Here is an 11369-nt window from a genome sequence, read left to right on the forward strand (position 1 = left end):
TCTTTTTTTATTTAGTACAATATATGCTATAATTATTGTTAGTTTATTATTATTTTACGTTTATGAGATTAGTTGTTGGACCATCGCAGCAGGAGGCACGAGCATTGATAGACATGTTATCAGTAGGTGTACGCACACACACACACACACACACACACACACACACACACACACACACACACACACACAGCCATTAATCAGTATAACGTGTCATGATGGTGCTCTTAAATGTGTGTGTGTGTGTGTGTGTGTGTGTCTCTCAGGTTATTAGGTCAGGTTATTACTACAGATGTTAAAGACATATATATATTTTTAATGAGTCAAGTAACCAAACACCTAACCTAACCCAAATGGTGACCTACATAACTCCCTTTAAATGATAGTGACCTTGAAATGATAACCTAGTGCCTTTAAATGGTAACCTATTAACTAGCTAACTAACTAGTGGTATAATGACAGTTTTTTCACCATAACCCGGTAGCAGCGATGGCCAAATTTGTGGCTTTTCCATGTACCAGCGATAGGCCAAATTTTTGCCATGATATAAACCCCCCCAAAAATAGATGATGCTTAAACTTATCAAAAATGCGTTAATATATATTATGAAATGGTTTGCGTGAGTGATGATTTTTTCTCATTTTTCTCGCTTAGAGGGACCTTTAAGAAATATGATCCCCGCAGCTACCGGGTTAAGGCATATAGAAAAAGTTACAAAAATATAATAAGAGACAAAAGGAGTGCAGATATACATACATTACGGTAGTTAGCTGAATATGATACAAAAATAAAGAGAATGATAAAGTAGATGAGAATAGAGAAAGGGAGAGAAAAATAGCAAAGAGTAAGGCAAGAGAAACAGACTACATATATTATCCTGTTATGTGTGTGTGTGTGTGTGTGTGTGTGTGTGAGAGAGATCATGTCTGGGTGTGGGTGGTTGTCTCCGGTGTAATGTGTTGAATAATTTGTAGGACACACACACACACACACACACACACACACACACACACACACACTTTACCCTTCCTATGTGCTGTATCATCATGTGGAATTACTGTATTATCAAAAGTAGGAGGAAGAGAAAGACCAGGAGTAGTAGTAGTAGTAGTAGGAGGAGGAGGAGGAGGAAGATCAGGGAATGTACTTTATTTATTTTTCTGAGTCTGAGGAGCTTTGATGACTCTGAGCACCTCTCTATTCACCCTGTTCAGTCATGTGTGTGTTTTGGATGTGTCACGTTTGCCAGCACATGCGTCGTGTGTAGATACATAGGACTCTTTTATACACACACACGCACACACACACACACACTTTTTTTTTCTTTCCCCGCTAATCGCTGCTCATACAAGAGAAGAAAAAGGTAAAGAGTGTCCAAAAGAGAGGTCAATATCGTGAGTGCCCAAAAGAGAGGTCAATTTCGGGAGTGTCCAAAAGAGAGGTCAAATTCGTGTGTCCAAAAGAGAGGTCAATTTCGGGAGTGTCCAAAAGAGAGGTCAAATTCGGGAGTGACCAAAAGAGAGGTCAATTTCCGGAGTGTCCAAAAGAGAGGTCAATTTCGGGAGTGTCCAAAAGAGAGGTCAATTTCCGGAGTGTCCAAAAGAGAGGTCAATTTCGGGAGTGTCCAAAAGAGAGGTCAATTTCGGGAGTGTCCAAAAGAGAGGTCAATTTCCGGAGTGTCCAAAAGAGAGGTCAATTTCGGGAGTGTCCAAAATAGAGGTCAATTTCCGGAGTGTCCAAATTAGAGGTCAATTTCCGGAGTGTCCAAAGAGAGGTCAATTGGGAGTGTCCAAAGAGAGGTCAATTTCGGAGTGTCCAAAAGAGAGGTCAATTTCTGGAGTGGACAAAAGAGAGGTCAATTTCTTGAGTGTCCAAAAGAGAGGTCAATTTCGGGAGTGTCCAAAAGAGAGGTCAATTTCCGGAGTGTCCAAAAGAGAGGTCAATTTCGGGAGTGTCCAAAAGAGAGGTCAGTTTCCAGAGCGTCCAAAAGAGAGGTCAATTTTAGGTGCTCTTTAATTAAACCTAGATATGTACCTTATAGATATACCTACATTTGATTATAGTCCAAAGTTGTCTAAGTCATTCGTATATGGATTGATCATTGAGGACTTGATAAATTTGACTGGGTCTACATATTTATTCATGGTGTGGTGTTGGGTATTCATATATATGTCTATTGAGGTGATGTTTTTTGGGGTATTCAATCCTCTTGCTTATTTTATTTGTTATTGTTTTTATTTTCTTGTTTTTTTGTGTCCATTTGATTTTTTTGATTTATTTTATTTTTTATTTTATTTTTGTTTGATTTTTTTTTTTCTTTTCTTTCTTTTTTAGGGGAAGGTGCATGATGATGTATGTGTGTGACCTCCTCTCACTCATGTGCTAGGTATGTGGTAATTCTCTCTCTCTCTCTCTCTCTCTCTCTCTCTCTCTCTCTCTCTCTCTCTCTCTGGTTTAATTATGATAAGGCTTTTTATTTAATGTATGATAAAATGCAAATGTAGGAAGCAGTGCTCTCTCTCTCTCTCTCTCTCTCTCTCTCTCTCTCTCTCGCTCTCTCTCGCTCCAGTGGGTTGCGGAGTCATTGTCATCCAGTCCACATCCATTCCTTCAGGTTCAGCGTTCACCCACAAAATACGACATTAATCCACAATGAGTGTGCGGATTTTTGTCACTCGCACACACACACACACACACACACACACGACTTGTCTTAGTGTATATATTAACTGTCTTGGTGTTTAATTCTTCTTCTTGTTGTTGTTGTTCTTGTTCTTAATAATTTCTTCTTCTTTTTCTTCATAATTTTCTTTTTTTCTTTTTTTTTTTTCCTCCTTTTTCCTCTTCTTTTTCATTTTTTTTCCTCCTCTTCATCTTTTCTCTTCTACATCCTTTTCTTTTTTGGCTTTTTCTCTCCTTCTTCTTCTTCTTCTTCTTCTTCTTCTTAGGTCAGACAGAAAGTGTATCCAGGTATCCTCTTCTAATTACACCTGTTTCTCACCTGTACCATCATCTACCTTCATCATCATCATCTTTTTCTTAGTCTTTCTTTGTTGTTCTTTTCTTCTTTCTGTTACACCTTTCCTTATATAAACAAATGCCCTGTGTCTTAATTAGCATCCAGGTGTACTAATTAACCTGCTTTCACCTTTTGCAGCACCTGGTTATGCTTATTATACAACTTTTTTACACCTGTTTATCACCTTTCTCGTGCCTTTGTAAATATCCAGGTGTCTCGTTAGCATCCAGGTATCATAATTAATCTGTTTGCACCTTTTTCCAGTGCCTATTTTTTTTATTTAATTTTTTAGGTTTTTATTTTTTCTTTATTATTTTTTTATACTTTCCTTTACCTTTACTTTCCTCTACCTTTCCTTTCCCTTTTTTTACTATATTATTTTATTTTATTTATTTTTTACTTTTCTTTACCTCTTTTCCTTTTTATAATCTTTTTTTTTTCATTGTAATTATCTTTGGTGTCATAATTAAGCTTCGATCTTATATCTTCCAGCATCTACTTATCTTTATCTTCCTATCTTCTATCTTCTTATCACCTTTTTGTGTCTTAATTATATCCAGGTGTCCAATAATGACCCTCCAAGTGTCTGATGATTAACCTTCCGTCTCCTCCCCAGCAGGTTAGCGAAACCCTCCATGATGAACGGCCACGGGGAGCCTCGTAGAAAGCGACCCTTCATGTCCTTCCGCCTCAGCAAGAAGTCGAGTAAGCACAAGGAAGGCGGGACTGGGCGGGAGGTGAGCCAGAACCCGGGTGGTGGAGGAGGCAACGCAGGTGTGAACAGTGGTGATGTGGACACTAACAACACCAATGCCAACCACCACCACCTCCACCAGGGCAGCCACACCCCCACCACGATATCGGAGAACGGCGCTGAGAGCTTGGATGGCGGCAGTGACTCAAGCAGTGCCTCAGTGAAACCAAAGAAAAAATACCTGACGCGCGTTAGTTCGTTCGTGAGCCGGGTGGCCTCCAAGGTGCAAGGCGGGGGTGTCGGTGGGGGCAGTGGTGGACTAGGCGTGGTGATAGGCACAAACGTAGTCGCTGGGAACGCCACAACCAGAGGGCGACTCGAGCGTAGTAAGACGATATCCGTGAGTGATCTACGGACTGCGAAAGTTGAGGACTGTGTCGAGTTCGTGGACGGCGCGTGCCTGGCATAATGGGGATACGCAACCACGGAACACCTGCTTTATCAACGCCGTCATCCAGTGCCTCTGCCACACGGATGTCCTGGCGGAGTACTTCGTTCTGGATCAGTATAAACACGACCTCGCGCGGTGTAACAAAATCAACTCCAAGAAGTACGGAACGCGCGGGGAGATCACGGAGCAGCTGGCGGTCCTCCTGAAGGCGCTCTGGACCCTGCGTTACATCCCCGACCTCTCCATGAACTTCAAGAACACGGTGGACAAGTACGAGTCACTGTATAGGGGCTCGCAGCAGCACGATGCGGCGGAGTTCCTCATGTTCGTGCTGGATAAGGTGCATGAGGACCTGAATACCGCGTCCAAGAGGAAGTACAAGAAGATCAAGGTAAGTGAAGAAGGGGATTGACTCCTGTTTGGTTGAGGGTTGTGGTATTGGATTCCTTTATTTATTTATTTATTTTTTTTTAATTTTTGGATTTTGATTCTTCTTTCTCTGTTTGATTCTTTTTTATCTTGTATTTTATTTGATTCTCTCTCTCTCTCTCTCTCTCTCTCTCTCTCTCTCTCTCTCTCTCTCTCTCTCTCTCTCCCTCCGAAATGTCTTGTAATATTCTTTAATAAGTCTAAAGTTGCTGCAGAATCAACATTAATATCCTCCTCCTCCTCCTCCTCCTCCTCCTCCTCCTCCTCCTCCTCCTCCTGCTCCTGCTCCTCATCTTCTTACTCCTACTGTTGCTACCTACTTCTTTTTTTCCTTTCTCTTTTTTTTGTTTGTTTATTTACTTTTTTTTTGCTTGTTTTGTCATTTACTCTTCTGCTTCCTCTCTTATTTCTTCTTTTTGTTTTCCTTTTGTCTTCCACCCTTTTTTTTTACTGTGTACTTTGTTGTCTTGTTTATTTTTCTTTGTTTCTCTTCTCTGTTCTTCCCTTTTTCTCCTTTTTTTTTGTATTTGATTTAATTTCTTTCCATTTTCTTATTTTCTTCGTTTTCTTATTCCTCATACTGTGTTGTCCATTGCTTCCATTCCTCGTTATCTTTTATTCTTCTTCATCTTCTTCTTCTTGCTTTCTATGTTATGTTATCTAATGCCATCGTTCCCTCATTCCTTCTTCTCCTTCCTCTTCTTATATTTGTTCTTCTTGTTTTTCTTTTCGTGCTGTCATATTAACTGAGATCTTTCCTCCTCTCCTCCGGAGGGAGAGGTGGGTGGGGAGGAGCCTTCATCTATTCTGTCCTGTCCTACCACACGTAGATTACTAGTAGTAGCGGTAGTAAACAGACACCCTCGCCATAGACCGATAGGTCTTCTGGTGTCTGTTCTTCCTATGTATTCCTCCTCCCTCTTCTTCGCTATCTTCTTCTTCCTCCTCTTCCTTCTTATCAGTTTAAGCAGCGCAGTCCTTCGGCCTTATCTAGTGGTCTTGTTGACGGCTTAACAGAATCTAACGGCTTTGTGCGTACGTGTGTGTGTGTGTGTGTGTGTGTGTCCTGTTATGTATTGGTTTATCATATTGGGAAAGAATTGAAGAAAGGAAGGATTATAAAACTCTCTCTCTCTCTCTCTCTCTCTCTCTCTCTCTCTCTCTCTCTCTCTCTCTCTCTCTCTCTCTCTCTCTCTCTAATTGGAGCACTTTACTCTGATTGCTTGTGGTTCATTGACTGACAGTTCTTCTTCTTCTTCTTCTTCTCCTTCTTCTCCTTCTTCTTATTTTACTCTTGTTTATGTTAGTTATTATCACTGTTATTATTGTTATTTATATATTTACTTATTTCTCTCTCTCTCTCTCTCTCTCTCTCTCTCTCTCTCTCTCTCTCTCTCTCTCTCTCTCTCTCTCTCTCTCTCTCTCTCTCTCTCTCTCTCTCTCTCTCTCTCTCTCTCTCTCTCTCTTATCTCCACTAGGCTAACGGTGGCTCGTGAGGGTGTGTGTGTGTGTGTGTGTGTGTGTGTGTGTGTGTGTGTGTGTTCTTCTTTCTTTCCATTATGTTTTCTCCTTTCTTCTTCCGTTCTTATTCCGTATCTTCGGGAAGAGGAGGAGGAGGAGGGAGGGTGAAGGGGGGAAGGAAGAGGCGCAGTTTACCTGTTTAAAATACCTAATTAGTATTGATTCAGGTATTTTGCTCTTTCCATATTCAGGTAGGTTGTTGTTGTTGTTGTTGCTGCTATTATTATTATTATTCTTTTTCTTCTTTTTCTCCTTCTTCCTCTTCTTCGTAATAGTAGAAGGGTATGTTTTTTTTTCTGCTACTGCTGCTACCAGTGCTTTTTCCTCCTCCTGGGCCTCCTCCATGTTGCTAGGCGCACGTATTTAAGACGGAATTCGTGTGTGTGTGTGTGTGTGTGTGTGTGTGTGTGTGTGTGTGTGTAACCTGTCTGTCTATCTGTCTGCGTCGTAGAATATCGATCGTGTATGCGCGTATGTGTGTGTGTGTGTGTGTGTGTGTGTGAGAGAGAGAGAGAGAGAGAGAGAGAGAGAGAGAGAGAGAGAAATTATATACGCTACGCCGAAATTACACACACACACACACACGGTCTGCGGTAAAGATAACGAACAGCTAGGTAATTTTCCCGCGCAAATCGAGGAGGAGAAGGAGGAAAGGAAGGAGGAGGAGGAAGGAAGGAAGGAAGGAAGAACATAGAAAGCGTAGAGATAGAGGAGTTACCTACTACTACTACTACTACTACTACTGCTACTGCTACTGCTGCTGTTGCTGCTGACGTCATTTCCACCATTACGTAAGTCAGAATCGTAAAATTTGACCTTGGTGAGAGTAGGCTACTGCATTCCTATCCGAGCTGACGATGATGGTAGGATGCTGTGTGTGTGTGTGTGTGTGTGTGTGTGTGGTCGGAGTTTTAATTACTGCCAAACCTGATCTTACGTAACATCTTTTTTTCCTTTTTTTTTCTTTATCGTTTTCTTTCTTGTTTAATTATCTTTGTTGTTCTTTTTCTTCTTTATATAAATTTATCTCTTTTTATGTTTATCGAAATAGTAAAAAAAAGACTACAATATTTACTTTTATCTTCACAAAACTTCAGATGTAAACTTATCAACCTTTTTATAATGAAGGAAAGAAAGAGAAACTAAAAAAAACATGGCAACTATTTTTTCGTCGAGTTGGCAAATGTGAAAAAGCAAGTGACCACATTCATAACCTTTACTAGACTATTATATAACCTCATCATCCTTATAAAAACAAAAAAAGAAAAAGAAAAGGATAAAAAACACACACACTTTCTCTATTCTTTTTAGAGTAACGTAAGAAAAGAATTATAGACAAAACCTTAATGTGAAAAAAAGTCCACATTAACCTTTACTAGACTATTTATATAACCTCATCATCCTTATATAAAAACAAAGTAAAGAAAGAAAAGGACAAAAAAAAAAACACTCATAAATTCCCCATTCTTTTTCGAGTAACAAAAAAAAAAAGAATTATACACAAAACTTTAATGTTCCTTTCTTCTCCATGAACCCAGAAGCGTAAAATGAAGTCAGACTTGCGTAGTGGTGCGTAAGAGAGGAGGAGGAGGAGGAGGAGGAGGAGGAAGAGGAGGGTAGAAGAAGGAGGAGGAGGAAGGGAAAGGTCAGTCACGTTAGGAGGGGGAATAGACCTTACGTGAAGAGAGGAAGGAAGGAAGAAGAGGAGGAGGGAGGGAAGAGAAGATTACGTGGTGGAGGAGGATGGGAGAGGAGGAAAGGGGAAGTCATGTGGAAGGGTCAGTGGAAGATAGGGGAGGGAGGGGATAAAAGGGAAGAAGGAAGAGGAGGAAGGGAGGAAGAAGAGGAGAAAGGAGGTAGAGAATGAGAGAATAAGAGTAGATGGTAAGAGAGAAAGAGGAAAAAGAAGATGGGAAAGATAAAGAAGACAGAACAAAAGATAAAAAGGAAGGGAAGGAAATAGAGAAGGGAATGGTTGAAGAAAGAGGAGAAAGAAAGAAAGATAGGAAAAGAAGACAAAAAAAGAAAGGAAGATAAGGAAATAGAGAAATGGAAAATAAGAGGAGGAAGAATAAAGATAAAATGAGAGATGGGAAAGGTAAAGAAAAAAAAAGATAGGGAAGGAGATAGGCAATGAAAGAAGAATAGAATAGGATGAGGAGGAGATGATAAGGGAGTTTAAAGGATGCAAAGGAAGATAGATAAGAAGAGGAAGAGGAGGAGGAGGTTAAGGACGAAGATAAGAGGAGGAAGAGAAGAAGGAAGATGGGAAGGAGGTCATAAGAAGAATCAAAGTGGAGAAAGAAGATAAGAGAGAGAGAGAAGGAAGAGGAAGAAGAGGAGGAGGAGGAGGAAGAAAAAAACAAAATGGTAAAGAAATCTAAATATGGAAGAAAGGGAGGAAGAGAAGGAGAATAAAAGGGAAGGAGGGAGATAAGTAGAGGAGGAGGGGAGAGAGAGAGAAAAAAAGGGAAGAGGAGGGAGATAAAAAAAAAGAGGTGGAGGAGGACTAGGTGCTAAAAAAGGGGGAATTTTGAGGAGAACAAAGGAGGAGGAGGAGGAAGAAGGGGAGGAGGAGGAAGAAGGGGAGGAAGAGGAGGAGGAGAACAAGAGTATTTTTATGATGGATTCCTTTTGGTAATCGAAGCGAAAAGCCTCTCTCTCTCTCTCTCTCTCTCTCTCTACTTTTGTTTGTTTGTCCGTACGACCTTGCACTACGCCTTTCTTTCTCTCTCTCTCTCTCTCTCTCTCTCGTTTGTTTATTCCTCGTGTTTGTTTTCCATTTGTAATTTAAACAGAGAGAGAGAGAGAGAGAGAGAGAGAGAGAGAGAGAGAGAGAGAGAGAGAGAGAGAGAGAGAGAGAGAGAGAGAGAAATCATAACAACTAACTTCTCTTTTCAATTCAGTTAAGTCTCCTCCTCCTCCTTCGCCTTTGCTGTCCTTCATCTTCCACCTTTGATTAGATAGTTCGTGTAGCTTGTCACAAACAGCCTCGTAAGGACCAGCAGGTCTGCTGTTGTTTGTTCTGTGTTCCTCCTCCTCCTCCCTTTTCTTCTTCTTCTCTGATTACGTTCTGATTCGACCATTAAGCTTGATTTGAAGGATTGAGAGAGAGAGAGAGAGAGAGAGAGAGAGAGATTACAGCCATCATTAGCATGCTTTCGGGAGCGTATCCAGAGAGAGAGAGGAATGGAGATTAAAGAGTGAGGAAGGGAGAGAGAAAAGAATAGGGGAGGGAGATGATGATGATGGTGAGGAGGAGGAGGAGGAGGAGGAGGAGAAGCTGAAAAAAAAGTGCATGGAGGCATTTAAATAGACCAAGGGAGGGAGACATGAGAGAAGTGGAGGGAAGAAACAGAGAGAGAGAGAGAGAGAGAGAGAGAGAGAGAGAGAGAGAGAGAGAGAGAGATGCTGGGGAATGGATGAAAAGGAGTGTATGGAAAAATATAGAAGAAAAGAGATTGAGAGATAGAATAGAAAAAGATGAGAGAGAGTAAGGTTAGATAAGGATGGTGGGAGTGGAATGTGGAGGGAGAGGAGTGGATGAAGAAATAAAGGAGAGGGAGTGAGAGAAAAGGATGCTGTGGAGTAGTGGAATGAGGGAAGGATTATAGTGGAAGGGAGGAATAAAAGTGGATCTAGAACTATGATACACTAAAGAAAGGAGAATTGGATGTGGAGAGAGATGAGAGGTAAATAAATAAATTGATGCTGGGAGTTGAATGTGGAATGAGTGGAGTGAAGTGGACGTGGAGGGAGAAAGGAGAGGTGAGTGACAGTGTGGAGATAAGGGATGAAGAAAAGGATAGGAGGTGGATGCTTGGAGTGGAAAAAAGGAGTAATGTGGAAGTGTGGAAGGAGTGGAATGAAAGTGGAAGAACTGTAATAATAAAAAAAATGGATGCCGTAGAGCGGATAAATAAAAGGGGAATGAGATACGGATGCTGTGGGTGGAATGTGGAGTAGAGGAAGTGGAGTGAGCGAGTGGAATGTGGAGTGGTGGTTCCGGTCCTTCGCTGTGATTGGGCGGAAGTGTGGACAATCACAGCCAATCACGACCAGCGGCGACTCCTTGTTGTGCTCCTTCCTGCTCCACCTCCTCCTCCTCCTCCTGCTCCACCTCCTCCTCCTCGATGTTGTGGTTCAGTCTTAGTATATATTTTTTTTTTCATTGTTCTTCTCTTCCTCCTCCTCTTCCTCCTCCTCCTCCTCCTCCTCCTCCTCCTCCTCGTTATTGTGGTTATTCTTACTTCCCGTTTATCACGATTTTTTATTTCATCCTGTTCTTCCTCCTCCTCCTCCTCCTCCTCCTTCCTCGATATTGTTATTCTTTGTTTATCACGATTTTTTTTATTTACCTTCTTTGTCTTCCTCTCCTCCTCTTCTTTCTCCTCTTCTTCCTCCTCCTTTTTTCCTCCTTTTTTTTATTTACCTTTTTTTGTCACCCTCTTCCTTCCTCCTCTTTCTTCTCCTCTTATTTCTTCCTCTTCCTCTTCCTCCTCCTCCTCTTCCCTCTTCGTTCTGTTATTTTTGTTTGTTTATTTATTTATTAATTTTTATTTTGGTGTTTATCTTTTTTTGTCATCCTCTTCCTTCCTTCTCTTTCTCCTCCTCCTCTTCCTCCTATTTCTTTTTTTTTTCCAATATTTCTTTACTTATTTTTATTTATATTTTATTCCTCGTCTTCTTCTTCTTCTTCTTCTTCTTCTTCCTTGTTATAATAATTTTTTCTCTCCACGGTTTCTGTTTTGCTTTATTTTCTTTCTTTTTGGCCTCCTCCTCTTTCTCTCCTCCTCTTCTTCTTCTTCCTCCTCCTCCTTGTTACGGTTATCTTTACGACCAGTGTTTTTATTCCATTTTTACCTCTTTCCTCACTTGCTTCTTCCTCCTCCTCCTCCTCCTCCTCCTCCTCCTCCTCCTCATACGTAAAAATTGACTCGTATGTTTTTCTTCTTTCATTTTTTCTTCTTTTTTATTTGTTTGTTTTTTCTTTCATTCGTGTGTGTTAAAATTCTACTCTGGTTGTTGTAGTTCATTATCCCTCTACACACACACACACACACACACACACACAACACACACACACACACACACACACACACACACATGGAGTTAAAAGGTACAATAACAGTAGTAGCAGTAGTAGGCTAGGTTAGGTTAGGGTAGTTTGGTTAGGTTAGGTTAGGTTAGGGCATATGTGTACTCCAGAATGGGGAAGCAAGAGATTTGGTGGTGGTGGTGGTGGTGGTGTTGAGGTA

At 41.0% G+C, this 11369-nt stretch overlaps 1 protein-coding gene across 1 annotated transcript in view; it reads left to right on the forward strand.

The window, feature by feature from the left end:
* LOC126992977 (ubiquitin carboxyl-terminal hydrolase 31-like) overlaps positions 1 to 11369 on the forward strand; it is a 56342-nt gene that overhangs the window by 7282 nt on the left and 37691 nt on the right. Inside the window, 3 exon segments of the mRNA XM_050851801.1 lie at positions 3633 to 4162; positions 4165 to 4194; positions 4197 to 4552. Coding sequence (XP_050707758.1) covers positions 3633 to 4162; positions 4165 to 4194; positions 4197 to 4552 — 916 coding nt within the window.

This window comes from Eriocheir sinensis, unplaced genomic scaffold (genome assembly GCF_024679095.1).
Source record: "Eriocheir sinensis breed Jianghai 21 unplaced genomic scaffold, ASM2467909v1 Scaffold535, whole genome shotgun sequence".
Lineage (NCBI taxonomy): Eukaryota > Metazoa > Arthropoda > Malacostraca > Decapoda > Varunidae > Eriocheir > Eriocheir sinensis.